Source organism: Rhamphochromis sp. 'chilingali' (genome assembly GCF_963969265.1).
Source record: "Rhamphochromis sp. 'chilingali' genome assembly, chromosome: 5".
NCBI lineage: Eukaryota > Metazoa > Chordata > Actinopteri > Cichliformes > Cichlidae > Rhamphochromis > Rhamphochromis sp. 'chilingali'.
Genome location: NC_137932.1, coordinates 12,326,358 through 12,346,259, shown reverse-complemented (window position 1 = coordinate 12,346,259; position 19,902 = coordinate 12,326,358). Strand labels below are relative to the sequence as shown.

Genomic DNA, 19,902 nt, shown 5'->3' with positions numbered 1-19,902 from the left:
GTAGCAGCATCAGTACACATAAATGCCTGCTACTCCATCAGACATAAGGATATTCAATAAAGGAAATGTAGTGCACTAGTAAATGTACACTTTCACTTACTGACATATTGATTTGTTTTATTTATGGATTTTCTGAGTCTGCTGACTTTAGGGAACAGAAACTGTGGCTCATCCGCAGGCCTGATAGGATATTATCAGACTGAGCTCCCAATATAATAATTTACATGCTTGCTTAAATATGTCCGTTGACTCTATTCGTACAGATTCACAATTTTTGCTTTGTTCAATAAATAAAGTATGATATAATGATACCACAGATAAAAAATAATATTTAAGTAAAATGCGGCTGATGTATACAAGGATTAAAGCCACAGCTAATTTGCAGACACGATTCCTTATAAGGTTGTTAGGAAAAGATTCTCACTCACAAGATCTAATAATTAAGCAAACAACTTGGAGCACACCTAAACTGGGAAAAACTAAGAACCAAAGTAACAAACCTGAAGGAGCCGGAGAGCAGAGCAACACAGGGCATGATAAACAGGGAGAAACGCAGTTGAATCACTAACTGTGGCTAAGCCTGACTTTAGTTGGTATTCTGTTGCTTCCAGATTGAGGAGTTAACCAGTAGCCTACCAGCACTCCATACCGTGTCCAGCAGCACCTCCTCACTGGACAGCTCCACCAGCAGCACTGAGATCACCAGCCCACCCGTCAAAAAGAAGACTCTTCCTCCTCTGCAGGGTGGAGCCAGAAAGGCATTACTGAGATGGGTCCAGCAGACAGCCACCAAGTATGAAGTCTGATTTGATGGTCAAGTGTTGCTGCAGGTTGTAGGTTATGTTTTGTTTTTTCTCTGCTGTGACCTTGTAATTTTCTGTCCTTTCTAGAAGTCTGAGCCTTGAGGTGAGGGACTTTGGCCCCAGCTGGCGTACTGGTTTAGCATTCTTCGCGGTAATCAATGCTCTCCGGCCTAATCTTGTCGACATGGAGCGAGTATGGGGAAGGCCCAATCGGGAAAATCTTCATGAAGCCTTCTTGTTGGCCGAGACTGAGCTAGGGATTCCACAGCTTCTTGAGCCAGAGGGTAAATAACATTTCCAGTAGCATTTCAGAGTGACTCTGTCATTAAGTTTATCAAAAGCAAACTTGAGCCTGACCAGCAACAAACCTACAAGTAGGCATAAAATTACTATGTATTTTATTTCTTTTTATTGTCTTAACAGGGCTCTAGACTAACTTTTTGCCATGGTTGCACTGGTGCGCCTACATTTTTTTCTTAGGCGCACCAGTGCAAAAGTTAGGCACACCCAAATTTTTCAACCGCTTCACTTAACACCGCAGTTTCACATGTGCACTTTTTTTGGGGGGGGCGGGATTGCTGTCCATACAGACAATATTGATTTGTAAATGATTAACTAATAATCTTGTGCTTGTGCTTAAAGTGCTTTGGCACTCTTTGGCAATATTGTAGACAATGTTAAACTTAATCATCACATCGGCCTCCTCTGACGACCAGCACCTGTTTGCTGCTGCCTGCCGCTGAAAGGCAATGGGGAGAGGGGACACTTGGGCAGTGCATTTATCACGATTTGAGATGGAAAACTGTTCTTGAAGTACATAGAGAGAGAGAGAGAGAGAGCTGTGCATGAAGTGTGATTTTTTTTATCGTGGTAGAGCAAAAAATAGCAAAAGTAAGAGAGAATTCATGACGATGTTTATCAAATGTGAAGCGTAGTTTGTTGATTCTTTTGCTGCTGGTTCAGTGAATTTTGGTTGGAGAGAGGCCGCTCAGAATCTAGTGCAGAAAAGACATAAACACAGCGCAGACCTGACACATCAGAATCAGTGAGCTGTCGGCTTTCAGCCCCGATGCCGTGTGGAGTCCGTTAACCTGCTCTCATTTGCTGTTTGGTGGTTGTTGAAATAGTTTTGTGAGCTTTAACCTGAGAAAATTACCTGGAAAAAGACATTTATATTTAAAAGTCGATTCAGGATTTAATGAATCGATATCGCTTTATTCAAGCTACTCACCTCTCTCTATCCACCTGCCCTGCACTTTCAAACATACACACGGACTACATGAATATCTGGACCACGATCAATCAGAGAGGTCCCGCCCCTGACTATCTTTGATTGGTTTAGACCACGATAGGGGCATAATGTGTGTCTGCTGTTGACCACACGGAGACGTTCGGAGTTGCAGAGTATTTATTTATTTTTTTGTTACTCAAACAGTTGGTCGCACCGGTGCAACCTAATATGTTTTTTAGTCGCACCATTAAAAAATTTGGTCGCGACCTAAAATAATATTTTAGGTCGCTGACTGGATTCTCTCTGCTACAAAATACAGATTAATGCAGTAAAGAGGCAGATAGGCAGTCCACTGAAGCCATGGTGCATTATACACCTACATATACCAAACACATCCTAAGCTGAAAAATGTCTTGTTTCTTCCTCTAACATGCTTCTTCCTCTGCTGCGTGGTGTTTCAATGTCACCACCACCCTGGCTTTCACCAGTACAAGGGGATGTTTACTCATTAAACCCAAATTTCTGTTACGATTTGCAGGAGAAGGACCCAAAAGTAGTCCTCCCCAAATGTCTAAAATATAAAACATATTCCTAAAAAGCTTCTTGAAAACAGACAGGGGGAACAGAAGGACAGGTAAACAAATGTTATGACAAAGACTAAGAAACCATACAGGACTATTTATACGCATGAAGGTAATCAAGGAGAGTAGAAACAGAAGGATACCAAAATACAGCTCAGTTAAATCAAGATGACGAGATAACAAGGGGGAAGTTAAACTAGACACAAGACTGAGGAGACAGTTGCCTACCATGGGGCATGAATACTGTCGGAAATGTTTGCAAGGCAAGTTTTAGAGAATAGAAATACTGTACAATACTGGGTCAGTCCTTGCATCAGATGTGCATCTCACTTTCACTGCCAGACACCATCTGCTCCCCTTCATGCCTGCCCTTCAAAATGTACTCCAGCAAATCAAGCTTGACATCAGCATAATTAAGGTGCATTAGGCCATGAGATCCAGCATGGCGGAACCCCCAAACAAAACTTGGACACTGATCTGAAATGGTGAAAATTGATTTTATTTGAGATGCCCGCTTGTCTCCTTCAGTCAAGCTGATTCTTATCAGCGGCTGATATTTTTCTCTATGAGAAAACTTGAAGAATTTACAGCCAGCTTATTTGACTTATGATTTTATTTATTTGGTTCCCGTCTCAGATGTCGACGTAGAAAAGCCAGATGAGAAATCTGTCATGACATATGTAGCCCAATTCCTGAAGCATCTTCCAGAACGAAAGCAGAGCGGCTCCGAGGGACAGCTACAAGTAGAGGTAACCGGCTGTCTCGGTCTCGATAGCCTGTCATTGTGATCATCTTCTCTCTTTCTGCATAGTGAATGTTTGTCTTTTGTATATGTATTTGTATGTTTGTATGTGTATTATTTATAATCATTTTGAGCTATCAAAGTGCAATGTTCAAGGTTCAGGGGGAAAAGAAAAATCTGCTTGTCTAATTTTATATTTAATTGATTCAGAATTTAGTTAAAATCTCTTATTTAATGACTTGAAGCTATCTAGTTTTTAAAGTAGGTTGAAACGAGCTGCTGCAGTGTCTTGTCTGTTCTGTGTTTCGTTTTTGTACATCTTTCTCTCTTTGTGTTGCTCTTTGTCTTCTTCTCTGGTGCGTTTGTATGGTGACTGCTTTCCTGTGGTTGTTGTGCTGGACTCTGTTCTGCAGCATGATCTTGCACCTCGGGATATAGAGGAAATGTTGGAGGTAGGTTATTTAGCCACTTCGGTTCCCAGGGGAGAGTTTTCAATAATTTCCTCCAACACAATGCAATTACCACCCATGATCATTCATGGTTTCCATATAAATTTGATTAAAGCACATTTTTCTGCCTCCTCTATTGGATTGCTGTATCAGTCCCTACTGTACTTTGTAAGAATGGGATTAAACACTGATTTTTCATGTCAAAATAAAGCCTGTATCCTAATATTGGCTCTTTATCTAACCTGATGTGATATTCGGGCCGCGGGGTTTCTAAGCCATGATAACGGAAGGAAGTCCAATATAATAAGATGTGATATTACCATTTATGAATGCTACCACTGAGCGCTTTGGCTCTCGGTCCCATTAGCATGACAATGAAGGCCTCTGGCATCGGCAGTGTGCACTGATACAGCATATTTGATGGAAAGCTTGTGAATAGAGGTTGGCCTTTTTTATTGTTTGCTGTGTCCAGATGTATGTCACACCGTGTTTTGCTGTTTTACAGCACCGATAGGGTTTTTTGTTCTTCCTTACTGCCTGGTGTTTGCACGGGAGATTAATTAGCTGTGACAAAGCGTGAATTTAAAAAATAAACAGAAGCATAAACACTTGGGTAGAAAATATTTAGAGAATGATGGTGAGTAAAATATGGCAGACTGTTTCCTTTTAGAATTAACTTGATCTACTTCCATGTTCTGAGCTGTCATAGAGAATAAAGTTGGGGCTTCCTTCAGGAGGGGTGGTACAAGTGAATAGATTCAGACTGAACAGCTCTCAAACGGAATGGTCTATCGCACAAGCTTTTTAGCAGCATCGCATTATCGTCATGCTTATTTAAAATCCAATGAAATGTTCGTAGGGGGTCTTAGACAAAGTACCCTGTCTAAGCTGAGTGTTGTTGGCAGCTGTGGGTTTTTGACGTTTTGTCCTGCAGGGAGACACAGAGGATTAGGGGAACACATGTTTAACCGTGCATGCTCTGCTTTCTTGTTCCCTTCTTTCCTCTTTTCATCCCGGTCAATCACTTTTTCCACTCTGTCTTCTTTTCTTTCCTCCTTTTTTTGGGTGCACTGTCCTCTTTTCTTTTATTTCCCAATCTCCTACTCGTTCACTCTGCCACTCCTGCATGATCCCGGCCACCTAGAGAGAGCAGCGAAAGAGCCTGAGGGAGCTCAGGATGTGGCTCGACCAGCTGGAGAGAGATGCAATACAGGCTCAGGAGACTGAGGGCAGTCTTGCTCAGCAGTACCAGGTTAGTGTGAGTGTGTGTGTGTCTGTGGCGGGGTGTGTTTAAACTGGGCACACTGGGCACAGACGCTCCTATTATTAGCTTAATCAGTGGTATTAGACTGTGGGGATCAGGCAGCAGCCGTCATATTTTCAGTCAATCTGGCTTATTCCACCAAGCCTCGGGATACATTCCATATTCAGCAGCATGTGGGATATCCTCATTGTCATTGCATAGCTCGGAAAGTCTAAAGCCAGATAGAGGGACAGTTTTTAAAGGTAGAACATATGAGGATCTGATAAGATGCAAATGGGAAAAGGGTATGACCTGTGAGGGAGAGAACACTCATTATCATCCTTTTATCGAGGATAAAGAGCTGTGAGTCAATGATTTTTGCTTTTCAGCTGTTCAAAAGTCTGCGTGTCCAGTTGGAGATGAGGAGGAAGCAGGTGGAGGGAGCTTTGCAGTCTACTCAGAGGGATGGGATGTTGACTGTGGATCAGGCTCTGGTCAAACAGGCCTGGGAAAGGATCTCCAAAAGGGTGAGAGCAGCGGGATTACCCACTCGCCTCCTGTTCAGAATTGTACACAGAGCATTTTTTTTCCATTCAGAAAAAGTGATATCTAAAGATATTTAAAGCTACTCCTGGAGGTCGATGGAGTGTTTACAATGTTCTAATTCATACATAAGGACTTCAGAAGGCATAATTTGAATTTATTTTGTGCTTTGCCAGCAACTCTGAGAATCAGCCATTTTTTAAGCTTGTATGATGATTTATCGTTTAAGGTTATTTCCTTTTACCTTATTTGGGCTAACACAAGTTGTGTTTTTTATAAAGAGCTGATGACTTAGTGTCTCCTTCTTTTTTTTTATAGAAATTAAAAATTAAATTATTTGTGTGATGAGGTCATTATTTCAGGAGACATCGTCTGTTTTTATCCATCTTAGTTACTGGACTGGCATCTTCAGCTGGATAGGTCTCTGCCAGCTCCTCTGGACACAGTGGGAGCATGGCTGCATGAGGCCGAGGAAGCTCTGCGGCAGGAGATAACCATCCAGCAGGCACATGATATCACAGCCAGCACTGTGCATAGAGCTCTGGAGCAGCACAAGGTTAGTGCAGAGCCATACATAGCACAATAGAGTGTGAGAATCAAACATACTATTAGAATGAACACAGAATGTATAAATACATTTTTATGTCTGTTTTCATATCTTTACTCGGTGTACTCTGCACAGGATGTGTTGAAGAGCCTGGAAAGTCACCAGCAGGTCTTTCAGAGAATCCATAAAGACAGAAGTGTTGATGGAGTGCCTGTTCCCCCAGACCAGCTCCAAGACATGGCTGAGAGGTAAACAAAACTCCTGCTAGTCTCTCTTGAAAGTGCAGAATACAAAATTAATGTTCTTCGTGGTAATGTTTTTCTGATAAGAACAGATTATTTGAAAGAAATTTGGCACCTCAGTCGGTGTGTTTTTTTTCACAATCTTGCTTTTTGGGAAAGCAGCAGTATGAGAAGGTCGAGGTATAGGTCTGATGTCCCTGTATGAACTGTGTCTTTTTTAGGATGAACTTTATCTCTACATCTTCTAGCATCCACTTAGCAAAAATGGAATTTCTGGAGAACAAACATCACATGCAGGCCTTCCTTAGTCTGGCTGAGTCCAAACTAAAGTCCTGGATCATCAAATATGGTCAACAGGAATCTGTGGAACTGATGCTTCACAGCTATATCGTAAGCTCAGTCTCTGATTTGTGTAGTTTGATCTTCAGGGTTCACCTGCATGCTTATGTGGAAAGGATTTTTAATTTTGAATTAATTTTTGTATATTGTATAATAATTATTGGTTGATGAAGGATAGTTACCATTACATAGCACATGTATAAGATATTTAGTTCTGTTTCTGTGTATCTGTTAAGATGCTTTTCACATCTAATAACATTTTCTTTTGGAATCTGTCTTCATCAGTCATTTGTGGAGAAGCAGCGTTTCTTTGAAAACTATGAGATGTTGTTCCAGTCTCTGAAACTGTCTGCAGAGGCCTATGTGAGTGCTGACAGCTCAGGTGAGTAGCTCAAGGTGTAATATTTACTATATGTATATATAAGCATTTATTATCCTATCACTTTCTTATAATAAAGTAATTCAGTAATTCTCCCGGGAAGTCTGGGAAATGTTTATCAATATCCTGCCAGACAGTAATCTGAAAGGCGCTTTATTGCGATGATGTCAGAATCACATAAAATGTCCAACAATGCATTAAAGCAGTCCTGCTCATTGATTGGGAACATCATTATTATGTCACATTTCCAATGCATTCTCATCCTTTTAATGGAACTTTAATCTGAAATTGACCTGATACTTCCAGTGTATCCTGGCTGAGATCAGTATCTCTCAATTGTTCACTATATTTCAACTTTATTTCCCTTTTCAACAACTCACTAACCAATGAGGCTTTCCCTGCCAGCAGCTCAGTTTGCCCCTGACTGGTTTCACAATTTGATAGAGGAGGAGAGTCTGCAGGCTACAGCTAAATGAGGTTCCTCCACTCTCTGCTCTCAGTGGGGAATACGACCCCATTTGCTAGTTGGGGGGCTGCTCCACTTCTGCAGGTCTCTGGGCGCAAACTGAGCTAGCTTGTTGGTTTCATTAGGTTTCAGGGTTGCATTGCTTTAGGGTATGCAGAGCAGAGAAGTGAGGTGTGGTGAGAAATCAGGACATCTGAGGTTTGATTGGTCGACCCCACAAATGAAATGCAGCAGGTCCTGCTGGTACTGTAATTAGCATCGTGGTTTCTGATTGGCTGCCTGAGAAAAATAAGGAAAAGGGTTAGGGTACTGATCTGTTTTTTGTCTCCCATTTTAGAAGCATTGCGTTTATCTGATGTGCGTCTTTATGCCATTGTTTTGCACATACTCTAACAACTAGAGAGTTTGCATCTAAGAATGTAGCACAAGCACAGATGATACATCTCCTTGTAGTGAGTTTTTGGGGTCAGGGAGTTTTCTGCAAAAGCGTGTGCCTCCTTTTGCTTTATCGAGTGTTCCCCTGCCTTTGCCAAAGTGTGGTGATGTGAAACAAAGCAGTGAAAGTCATCAGGCACACACAGACATAAAAGGTACAGCTGCAGCTTCAAAACAGCTGCTTCAGTGCTTCATTTTCCATTTGACTCTTGTGAATAAGTGACATTATTAGCGGCAGCAGAATCAGAGGTAATGGTGGTGTTATCGGTAGCTGTCATTCTTGTTAAACTTTACCTCTCTTCCAGTGGATGAAGGCGAGATGGGAGTGCGCAGGTTTATGCGGGAGGTGGTGACTCAGTGGAGGAGTCTGTCCATGGAAGTGCGCAGCGTGAGGAGCATGCTGGAGGAAGTGCTGTCCAACTGGGAGAGGTACACCTCCACTGTGGCCTCTTTGCAGGCCTGGCTGGAAGATGCAGAGGAAGCCCTGAGCCAGCCAGAAAACACAAAACGGGTATGAGATTAGATCTTAATACTGTCTGAGCCTTTGATTTTTTTACTTTATTTTTTCTGTGAACAGATTAGGAGCCTGTTCATACACCCATTTATTTGATGGACTCAGATTTAATTGTAGCAATCAAGCCATTTTGAAGAATTTAGTTTTTTTATGTGGAAGCTTATTAGGAGTCTCCACTCAAGTATCAAATGATCCTTCAACAAGCCGCTGAGGATATTCCTGTTGTTGCATTGCCATGGTTACACAGACTCACATCTCCGTCTAGGATTAGACATCTAATTACCCCACTTTTTTATTGTCCTTCCTTTGTTTCTTTCTTTGAATCACTTTCTTTGTTCCTTTTTTGATTAGCTTTCTTCATCTCTTTCTTTGACACTCGCTCTTTGTTTCTCTTAATTTCTTTGTCTTCCAGGAGTTTTTCAGGGATCTCAGCCACTGGATGGATCAGCATGCGGCCATGAACGATGCAGGGAATTTTCTTATTGAAACGTGTGACGAGACAGTGTCACTTGATCTCAAGCAGCAGCTACTCATTTTAAATGGGCGATGGAGAGACCTCTTCCTCAAAGTCAAACAAGTAATGAATGAAAACATCTAAAAATACTGCCTGTCAGACAAAGACAGAATTGGGTCAAAACATATGTGCTGGCTCTGTTTGATTCATTTCTCAGTGTAAAGTGTAATTAGCTTCTTTTTTGCTGCAGTATGCCCATTCAGATGAGTTGGAGAAGTGGAGAAAAGAACACTTGAAGGCTATTTGGGCCCTGAAAGAGCTGCTGGACACTGCCGAAGCCAAACTCAATGCTCCTGTTCAAGTCTCTTTCCTCAGTGTTAGGGCTTTTCTTCAGGATGTGGAGGTGAGGAAAGCAAACTGTCAGTTTAACTATCAAATGTAAAAGATAATATAGCCTGACAGTAGAAATACAACCTGTCAGTAATGTTTTTTTAAGCTGGTGGCATTGCAGCATCATGATACTTTAGATTTTCAATGGGCACCTACACTTACATACATACAGTACTTTATATTAGACCATCCCTGATCACATCGCTTAGAGTTTGTTTCAAATCTGTTCTTTCTTAAGCTGGTCGAGAATGACAAGCCTGACTCTGAAGTGGACCTAATATGCGTTTTCTTTTCTTTCTTTCTTTTCCTGTTGTGTTTATTTGCTGTTACTCATGGTGGATACTCATGTTAAACATGGCCAAAGTTTCAAATATGGAACTAGATGGAGTTTTTTTTTTTTACTCTTAGCTTTATGTGATTTCAAAGAGAATGGTCATCACAGCTCTTTTTAGGAACACAGCTGCCCCACACACCAACAGCAGGTGAAACGTAACTGTTTCAAGTCCTTCCAAGCCATTTTCAGACATGTAAACTCTCTTTTCCATGTTAAAGAGGGACTTTTAACAGGACTCTGTGTCATCCTGTTATAAGCTAACTTTAGCAGCAATAAATTGAAGTAATTGTTTGTGGTGTGTATTTGTCGGTACACCTTTTAAGGTCCCAACACGGCATTTCAGTGGGGTTGTGTTCTGTTCCTTGGGCCATTAGAACAGTTTCTTTTTCAGTCCTTTTATTTTAGATTTGTTGCTGTGCTTGGGGATCATTGTCCTGTTGCATGAGCCAAGAATGTGTTACTCAGAGGAATTCAGGGTTGACTTAATGGCTATAAGGTGCCCAGATCCTGTGGCTGTAAAATGCACGCCCAAATCATTCCTCTTCCACCACACTTAATAGCTGGTGTCAGGTGTTTTGCTTGCAAATAAGCTGTGTTTTATGACAAACTATCTCCACTCTGGTCTCATCTGTCCAAAGCACATTGTTCATATGTAACTTTGCAAGCCTAAGCGATCCCGCCATGTTCTTTTTTAAAAGAGAACAAGCTTTCCCCTGGCAACCCATGCAAACTTGTTCATTCTCTTTCTAACTGTACTGTCATGAACTTTAACGTTTCACATGCTAACTGAAGCTTGTAGAGACTTAGAAGCTGCTCTTGAGTTTTTCCTGTTGATATTCTTCCTTTTTGACATGACTGTATTTCAGACTTTGTCTGAGAATTAGTTACATACAACAGACCATAGTCTATTTTAGATGCATTCCCACTATGCTGGCAATGCTGTCCTTGGTCTTGGCAATGGTACTATCTGGGTAGAGCAAACAGAAGTAAGCTTGTGTGACGCCCACTCACTGTGAAATTCGGATAATTTTCTTCTCTGTACTCTAATGCATGGCACCAGATATCTGTCAGACTTTGTGGTGGTTAAAGGCAGCTAAAGATCTGATCTGAGAGCGTCCAGAATTTATGTCCCATAAATGCAGTTTCATCAGTTAATGCTTAGAAATGTTCATGACTGCAGTAAATAATGTCACTGGCTCAGGTCAACATGAATTGAAGCTCGAGCTCTCTTCCTCGCCTGAGACAAATCAGATAAAGTCACGCTTGAATCACGATAAAGTGAGATTTCACATCTGCACTCAATGTGCGAAAACGGCTTTACTCTCATACGTTTTTGATAAGGTGTTACTAAAAGCTGCAAGTCACTGCTTTATTGATGTCAGCATTTTTATTACTAAAACAGCTTTGATGGCAGTGCATTCACTTTAAGAACGTATGAAATGACCCTTTACCCTTGCACGTCACATCGCAGAATACCAAGCAAAAGGTTGTCGCTATGGAGACACAATACAAGTTGGCTGCCCGCAGTGCTCAGCTCCTTGCCAAGGATGCTCCACAGGATGAGGCAACCAGGGTCATGGCAACTATGGCAACAGTCAAAGGTCAACTAAGCAAGGTGAGTCTCATTTGAGGGTAAACACAAAGCCTTTTAAGTTAATACATTTTTTCACTGTTAAGCGGTCCGTTTTGTATCTGTTCAGGTGAGAGAGCGGTGCCCATCTCTGATGCGGGAGTGTCATGCCTTTCTGCCGCTGTTGGAGGAGATGGAGAAACACATCAACACTTTTTACCAGGCCTTGGAGCGAGCGAGTCGCATCACTTCTGCTGCGAGAGACCCAGAGTCACAGGCACAAGCCCAGCAAAAATACAAGTGGCAGGTCAGACACGAACACGTTAAATTTACAATAAGTGCTTACTAGATATGTTTTTATTCTTTTTTTCAGTTTATTTTTATTTTTTCACAGTTATTATGGATATGAGCTGCCAGCTCCATAAGCAGTGATCTGCATTTATAACACTACAGTCCTGTTGCTGTATCTTTTATGTATTATTGTTCCCTTCTTTTATATTCAAATGTGATGCACGCTGACAGAAAATAATAACTCCCCTCAAACGTCTTCAAAGCAATGAGCCTCTTATGAAAATTCAAGGAGTAGAAAGAAGAGATATTTGTGTTGAAATGTTGCTTACTTAAAATATGTGCTTACTTTACTCTGAGGAGCATTATTGTGTCATTTCTAGATGCAGTTTTCTGCAGTGAACCACTTCCCATCTTTACTTCTGGGGAACTCTGCATCTCTAAGATGCTCTTTCTATACTCAGTAATGTTACTGACCTGTTTCCAGTTAACCTAATTATAGCAAAGTGTTTCTCCAGCTGTTTCTTTTTTAACACCACTTACTTTTGTCACCCCCTTTCCCAACTTTTTTGAGATGCGTTGCTGCCATCAAATTAAAATGAGCTCATATTTTTCATGGAATGATAACATTATCTCAGGTTAAACTAATATTTTCTGTGTCCCATTGTGAATAAAATATGAGTCTATGACATTTGCAAGTCATTGCATTTTGTTTTTATTTACAATTTACACTGTGTCCAAACTTGTAAAAGTCTATCCATCCGTTTTCTTCCACTCATCCAGTTCAGGGACTGTCGGCTTGTCCAGTGTGCACGCTGCCTCGCTAAATTGGATAGCTAGATAAGAAAATGGATGGACAGATGGATGGATATTGGAAACACAAGTAATTTTTTTAAACTTCTTGTCTCCCCTTTTGTGACAGGATTTGTTAAACCATCAGCAAAGCTGTAAACGATGTTTATCGGTGATTGAGAGGAACCACCACTCTCTGCAGAGGGCGCTCTCCACCAGTAAGGTGCTCAGGAACTTCGACATATCGTTGCTGCAAAAGAGAGTTGTTGAAATTCAGGGCTCGGCACAGGTTAGTATTACAGTTATGCATTACATGCATTTGCATACCAGAATGCCAGTCAGAAACTACAATACTGATTATACTATAGAGATTACACAGACATCAGAAAAACACAAGGGATTCGTGCAGATTAGATTTACCCACCATGTGTGTTACTGTTCATTTGTTTGTAGGACAAATAATGTAATTACACTGTATTACTACTATCTAACCTCTCAGGCTTTGCTAAAGGAGGTTGGAGAATGGAGAAGGCAGGAAGAGGCCAACAACTCCCTGAGGAGGAGATTTGAGGAATCCCGACAAGAGCTGGAGAGAGTGCTGAAGAAAGCTCAGGGCTGCTTGAGAGAGACTGGAGATGCTGAGGAATTATTAAAGAAACACACTGTAAGATTAAATCTCTAACCTCTAAGCATGTCTGTGAAAGCTGCGGCTAATCTGCAGAGGCATTTCTATTTTCTAATTACATTTTTAAGTGGAAACGGGTAGAGTGTTAACATTCTTGACTTAACTTTTACTCTGTCTTGTGTCGTGTTTACTCTTATTTTATTTTACATTACAGGATTTCTTTGGACAACTGGACCAGCGGGTGCTGAGCGTGTTTTTGAAAGCGTGTGATGAGCTCACGGACATCCTGCCACAGGAGGAGCAACAGGGGCTGCAGGAAACTGTCCGCAGGCTGCACAAACTCTGGAAGGTCAGAGGTCACCATGGTTTACCACTCTCACTAATTACTGTACACCTCTTGAGGCGCATAAGCACTACTTCATTAACTTAACCAGGAAAACCTTTGGCTTCAATAGAGTCCCTCCAGTCTGGTTCCAATTAACCTGGTTAGATAAAAATGCAACCCTCTCTGTGTTTATTTGCAGCCACTCCAGGGAACTTTTGATCAGTGACAGATACAATGTGACACTTAAGGGTAGCTTTCAGGTCTGCTATGTTTTGTCTCATCTCCATCTTTTTTACAGGACATGCAGAGCGAGGTACCATCTCACCTACTCCGTCTCAAGGTGGATGTGGAGCGAAGCCGAGTTGCTGTGATCCTGCAAGACTGCAGAGCAGAGCTGCACAGAGAAATGCAAGCCCTGTCTGGCACCTGCACCAGCGAGCGAGTGATCAAAGAGCACAGAGTGAGTCTCGGATTTAGTGGAAAATTGAAACAGATAGAACTGAAAATCAGAGAAAGACAAAATCACTTAATGTTGTTATCACTGACATTCGGGAGCCTCTCATATCTTAATTTTCTTTTTTTTTCTTCTTCCTCAGACTTTCTTCAGGGAACGCAAACCTTTAATTCAGAGCGAGAGGAGGATTAGAAACATGGAGGATCTGTGTTACAAGTTGCCTGACAACGACCAAGCTTATCGAATGCTTGACTGCACTAGAAGGGCCGTAGAAGAGGTTACAGAGCAGATAAAGAGCACCCACCTCAAGCTGGAGCAGCACCCTGATAAATGGAAAGAGTGGAATGAGAGGTAAAGATGGGCAAAAAGCACAGATTTAAAGTGATTTAAAGCAAATGCAGAACTCAGTGGTCCATTTTTATTTTAGGTTCTGCGAGCTTTCTGATTGGCTCTCATCTCAAAAAAGGCAAATGAGGCTCTTAAGAGGAACAGCAATAACTTCCCGTCATCAGGAGCAACTTGATGCTGCTGTTCAGGTGAGCTAGTGGGCTACATTTGCTGCTTTAGGCACTGAGATTAGGCTATACTTCAACTTCAGTTAACATCTAGTGCTTCCATCAATTCCAGGCACTACAGGAAGCAGTGGATACTCGAGAGGAGAGTCTGCTGTGGCTCAAGAGCCGCCTTGCTGTGCTGTCTGAAGTTAGCTCTGAAGTGGAAGTCCAAAGGCAAAGAGCAGCCTTGGCTAAACTCTCAACTGACCTGCGGGCAGTTTACTCTTCACTCTGTCAGGTATTCCAGGATAAGTGCTGAATATTCTCTTCCGTACTGAAAATTTTCATCAAAAAATAATCCAATGACCTTTTTGCCACAGCTGGGTGATGAGGGCTCTGCCATGTTCCAGTATGAGGAGCTGAGGGACGAGATTCATGGTGCTCTGGAGGAGGTTCTGAGGGCCCGAAAAGAGGCTGAGGAGCAGATAGGCAGAATCCTGGATGCTGAGGGTTTGGAGGAAGCCAAACAACTTTACCTTATTCACCAGGTATTTGTTTAGTACAAATGCACTTGTAACAACTTGGTTTCCATGTTTGAAAGTCTCTTTTGTATTTAATTTAACTGTTTAACAGTTTACATTATGAATGGTTTGAGCAAGGCAAAGCAAAATCAAGGTTGCTCACAAAATAGCATGTTGTTTTTGTGTCTGTGTGTTATAGCAACACCTAAAGCACCTGCATGCTAACAGGAGAGAGGCAGAGCTTCTGGTGTCCCACTGCCGCCAGCTGCAGAAAGGGGAGGGGCTCAGTCAATCTCTACGGGAGCTGGAAGGAGCTTTCAGTGAGGCTGACCACAAATCAGGGGCAAAGGAGCAAAGTCTGCAGGTAGGCAGAGCCAAGATTTTTCTCATGTCGGCGCCCTGGTGTTTGCACGTGTGAGTGTCATTGATCATCCACACACATTCCCGCTGTGATAATTGATTAGCCTATTGCTGACTGTTATCCTGCACGTTAATTTTGTTTGTTACTTTGTGATTTCTTTGTACACTTGTCGTTATCCGTGAATTGATCAGAAAATTAAAAGTAAATGTCGGTGTATTTTAAGACAGCAGATCATCTGCTGTCGTAAAATACCCTATGCTTACAGATGAAATCAGGAGAATGGCAGTAAATATTACAGTGCCCATCTCCTTTGTGTAAATAGTGCATGTTATCATCAGGTCTGAATTTGTACCTACTAACGTTACTCTTTCATTTCTTTGTCACTTCAAGGCAACGCTGAGCTCCTGGGAAAGTTTCGAAGCAGAAAGAGAAACAGTTTGGAGGTTCATCAGCAATACTGACAATGAATTGCACAAGGAACTCCTTTTCAACTGCTTGGACAGCCTGAAAATTGAACTGAAGCATAACAAGGTGTGTATGTGCAAAACGTGCATGCATTCATATTCTGATTTATTAGCCTGTATTTGGTCATGTTGTGTAACTGCTTGTTTTTCGGTCTATAGGAACTCTTCACGGAGGTCGAGGAGTACTCTATACGAGCAGATCTCCTCTCAGAGAAAGCAGAAGACATTCAGCTTGGTCCGAAGACTCAGACTCTTCTCCTGCAGCAGGCGCAGTCCACCAGAGAAGCAATCGCACAACTTCAAGACCACCTCAACAAGAAGTATGTCTGACTATTTTCTTCTATTACATGCAATAAAGGTCTGAAATGTGGTACGGGCCTTAACCGGCAGTTTTACGAGTGCCCAATAATGAGCTTTAAGTGTAAAAACTAACTTGTGATATTAGTCTGAAAAAACCTAAAGTATCAAAATGTGAAATTGTATTTTGCCAACATATGATGTCTGTCTGGCATTCACCTGCAAATTGCATCCATGCTATTGTCTGGTTGTTTGTTTTCATTCCAATATTCTGACCTTGGGCTGTTGCCTAATCTCATGTGTCCCAGTGTTGTCCAGCTGGAGATGATATTTGTGTGGTGGGAGCGCTTCAGCAGTGAATCAGCGGCCTTCTTTCTTTGGATCAATCAGAAACAGAAGGAGCTGGACGCTGTCAACATTTTCTCCTCCTCTGATCCTTTAGACAAACACATCAGCGCTGTAGAGGTTTGTGCAGGTCTATATTTCTATCACAGCATTACATTGTATACCTGATCACAAGGTTTCCAATTGGAGGTCAGTCAAAGGTGAGGCAGTTCACTGCACACTTTTTACACAACTCCTTAAATATTTTTTATGTCTTCACAAGTAAATACTCATCATATTTTTTGGTTGCTTCAGTTAAACTGGAGTCACATTGCTGTCTGGTCTTGTGTCTGTAGTTTACAGTATCACTGTGGCCCAAAATGATTAAGATTATGATGAAATGAGATTAAATTTTAATCTAACCCCAAGGGAAATTGGGTCAGTGCTGTAGCAGAGGCTGGAATTTAAAGGAAATAAATTGATCATATTTAATAAAATATAATCTTGGCATGCCTAATCCCAGACTTGTCACTCTCATGATGGTTTTTAGAAAAAAAAAAGGATACTGCCATCATCTGCCTTTTTTTTCTTCTCAGTTTGAAAATAAATTTCTTCTTGAAAGAGCGATCTTTTATCGTCGTAATTTCCTGTATGCTTTCCCTCGTTGAATTCCTCTCTTATTGCATCTCTCCAGGCCGTGGGGGAAGCTTTAGAGGAGAGAAAGGCGGTTCTTGTCCTCATGGAGGCCGACTGCGAGGCTCTGTCCAGGTTTGTGACTTCTGGAGAGGCCGGTCGCATCCGGGCGCAACTTAACCAGACGAGACAATACTGGGAAGAGCTGAAGGGGAGAGCAGAGCAGCTTGGCGTGCAGCTCAACCAGAGCGCCTCCTACAGGCAGAGATGCAATGATAACCTTGAACAGGTTTAGAGCATCACACAATTTATGACTTTTATTAAAGGTATTTTATTACACAATACAAACGGACTTTTTTATTTTTATTATCAGGTTAAGAAAACAGTTAGTGATCTGAATGAAAAACTGGACTGTCTGATCACATGCTGCGTATCATCATTAGAGACCTACAAAGCCCTCCAGGATCACATTGTAAGAGCACAACTTGGCACCTCTTTGATACATGAATAAGTATCACTGGCTTCCTTTTCAGAGTGGCACCATGTTATTATGTTGTATTTTCAAGGGTTTACTTAATGTGCAGTTGATAACAAGTATTTTTGTGTTTATCCCAGGAGGTCTGCCAGACTGTTGAGCTTCTGAAGCCCAGGCTTATGGCCCTGTGTTCGGCCACAAAAAGGCTTGGAGAGGGCAGCCAGCTGGAGGAAGAAGTGGCTAACCTCCAGAAGCAGCAGAGAGAGTTGATGGAAAAGGCTTCAGAAAAGAAATCTATGTTAGAGAGCCTTCTAGCTCTGTGGCAGAGGTACAATAAACTGCAAAATGTGGTTGCTTTTGTCCTAGACCAGGGATGTCAAGCTCATTTTGTCTGGAGGGCCACATCAACTTTGTGTTAGTGTAAAGTTGATTAACTACACATTTATTTCCCTTTTATATATTAATAAAAGATAAAGAAGTGCAATTTCAACAGCATATCTTAGTTTTTCTACACGATAAAGTTTTCTGTCATTTGCTTGTTTATCTATTACTGAATATGAATGGTAATAAAAATCACTGTGGGGAGGTCTTTAACAGCAGGAAAAGCTGCAAAACATCTAAAAATACAGTTAAAAGTCTAAAAATATATCATCTCCTTCATGTTTTCCAAAGCTGTCCCAGCAGGCCAGATTGGAGAAATTGCCGGGCCAATTCTGGCCCCGGGCTCTTATGTTGATACCAGTGTCCTAGACCTTTTGGAAAAATAGCATTAGTACAGGAAAAAGTCAGTGTTTGTCTGGGATAGAAGAGACAAATGCTAGACAATGAGAAAATAGTGTTAATTGTTAAACTGAAGGCATGAGTCACTGTTCACTGTAATGTGTGAAGATTTATCCATTTAGTTTAGTGTTTAGAGTTTATTGTGCTTTGGTATGGCCCAAAGCAGGGTTTCGGGTGTATGTGTCCCTTCAACACTTTTGTATTACTGTAGGGTCTTTACATTACAATATAAAGCGCCTTGAGGCAACTGTTGTCGTGATTTGGTGCCGTATAGATAAACACCTACAACAGGCCTGTTTGAATATTTCAGATTTTGCCACATTGAAAAAAAAAAACCATAAAATCAAAAAGTACATTTATAAAAATGGAGAAATATGTTATAAGTCATTTTTTGAGAAACATCTGTAGTCTCCATTAGCACACACCTGCAGTTGAATAAGCAAATGCCATTTTCCCTTCTATTGTGCATGTGCTGTTTCTGCTTCTCTCTGTGCCAGTTTCCTCTTTATTCCTCTGAATCTGTCTCTCATCTTAGTGTGATGTGGAAGAGCGAGATCTTGTCTGTCCCCCTGTCAGCCAGTGCATTTCTATTCTAATTATATGCTTTCTTATCGCTTTCTTTTGTCACACAATAGTCCTTCACCGGAGTGATTGTTTCTTTTCTGTTTAAGCGTGAGGAGAAAATAATGATCTAGCCACATGCTGGCTGTTTAAATTGCCCAAGCTTTAGCGCTTCCTTTTATTTACCCAGCCGGTGACTCTTTTTGAAATGAACTCAATTATGTTTTTGCCACTAAACTTCAGCAGAGTTTATGTGTGTCTGTTTGTGTGTGTGTTCGGCTTAGTGTCTCTGCAGTTAGCCTCATCCTGTATCCTGCAGGTATATGTATAAGGGATTACTTCCAGCACTGGGTGCACTGGGAAGATATGGTTGCCCCATTATGACCTTGTCACTGATACTAGAGTTTGGTCAGATTTAAGAAAAAAAAAAAGTGAACTTGTAATTGTGTGTGTCCTAAGGGGATGCAACTTATATTTTCCTTGATTTTAATACATGCAACATCTGCATCTACAGATATGAAAAGGAAAATTTGTCCATGAAAAGCTGGCTGGACAGGTGTGAGTCTGTGTGCTGCCCAGACACCGAACTGCTCTCTGCAGATAAAGTAAAGCTTAGGAATGAATTACAAAATGTGCAGGTAAAATCTTTTTACTTTTCTGTATTTGTTTCTACAAGAAAGTTTTGTTATTTTATCTAATTTGCATTGATGATATGCCTATCCAGGAAATGCAGGTAGAGACGGTGTCACACGAGACTCTCCTTCAGGGTCTCGTGAATCTCGGCCTTTGCTTGTACCCCACGGCACCCGAAGCTCGTATCCAGGAGCTCAGTGATGATCTCACACAACTACAGGAGAGATGCGCTTCTGTGAAGAACAGCATATTACGCAGGTATTTTTTAGGGTGATTGATTATGATATAGCTTATTTACATCTGGGTTACAGTATGTGAATGGATCCTAGCATTTTTTTTTTAAATTTACATTTAAAACAGTCACTTCCATATTCTCAGTCCATGCTTTTCCCACCCTCACTTTTAGGATAAAGCGGTTGAAGCTGCAGTTGGAGCACTTGGAGCAGTTTGATCAGGCACTGCTGCCCCTTACCCAGTGGAGTGAAAACTTCCTGTCTCTCTTGAGAAGCTCTTCCCAGGTTGATATTGCTGATCTTGAGGCTGTGTTTATTAAGCTGAAGGTGAGAGATCAATAACTTGCTGTCAGCACTGATGTCCTTTATAGGCTGTATGT

General features: G+C 41.4%; 1 protein-coding gene across 1 annotated transcript in view; it reads left to right on the top strand.

Moving 5' to 3' along the window:
- syne1a (spectrin repeat containing, nuclear envelope 1a) overlaps positions 1-19,902 on the top strand; it is a 121,949-nt gene that overhangs the window by 13,114 nt on the left and 88,933 nt on the right. The window contains exons 7-38 of the mRNA XM_080882209.1: positions 612-793; positions 891-1,087; positions 3,252-3,364; positions 4,951-5,058; positions 5,439-5,576; positions 5,984-6,148; positions 6,275-6,387; positions 6,603-6,771; positions 7,006-7,102; positions 8,306-8,511; positions 8,927-9,091; positions 9,219-9,371; positions 11,164-11,307; positions 11,393-11,569; positions 12,473-12,631; positions 12,842-13,006; positions 13,182-13,316; positions 13,591-13,752; positions 13,889-14,097; positions 14,174-14,282; positions 14,374-14,538; positions 14,621-14,788; positions 14,961-15,125; positions 15,513-15,653; positions 15,746-15,906; positions 16,192-16,348; positions 16,902-17,129; positions 17,214-17,312; positions 17,456-17,643; positions 19,171-19,294; positions 19,381-19,547; positions 19,696-19,849. Coding sequence (XP_080738335.1) covers positions 612-793; positions 891-1,087; positions 3,252-3,364; positions 4,951-5,058; positions 5,439-5,576; positions 5,984-6,148; positions 6,275-6,387; positions 6,603-6,771; positions 7,006-7,102; positions 8,306-8,511; positions 8,927-9,091; positions 9,219-9,371; positions 11,164-11,307; positions 11,393-11,569; positions 12,473-12,631; positions 12,842-13,006; positions 13,182-13,316; positions 13,591-13,752; positions 13,889-14,097; positions 14,174-14,282; positions 14,374-14,538; positions 14,621-14,788; positions 14,961-15,125; positions 15,513-15,653; positions 15,746-15,906; positions 16,192-16,348; positions 16,902-17,129; positions 17,214-17,312; positions 17,456-17,643; positions 19,171-19,294; positions 19,381-19,547; positions 19,696-19,849 — 4,983 coding nt within the window. The remainder of the gene's footprint in view (positions 1-611; positions 794-890; positions 1,088-3,251; positions 3,365-4,950; positions 5,059-5,438; positions 5,577-5,983; positions 6,149-6,274; positions 6,388-6,602; positions 6,772-7,005; positions 7,103-8,305; positions 8,512-8,926; positions 9,092-9,218; positions 9,372-11,163; positions 11,308-11,392; positions 11,570-12,472; positions 12,632-12,841; positions 13,007-13,181; positions 13,317-13,590; positions 13,753-13,888; positions 14,098-14,173; positions 14,283-14,373; positions 14,539-14,620; positions 14,789-14,960; positions 15,126-15,512; positions 15,654-15,745; positions 15,907-16,191; positions 16,349-16,901; positions 17,130-17,213; positions 17,313-17,455; positions 17,644-19,170; positions 19,295-19,380; positions 19,548-19,695; positions 19,850-19,902) is intronic.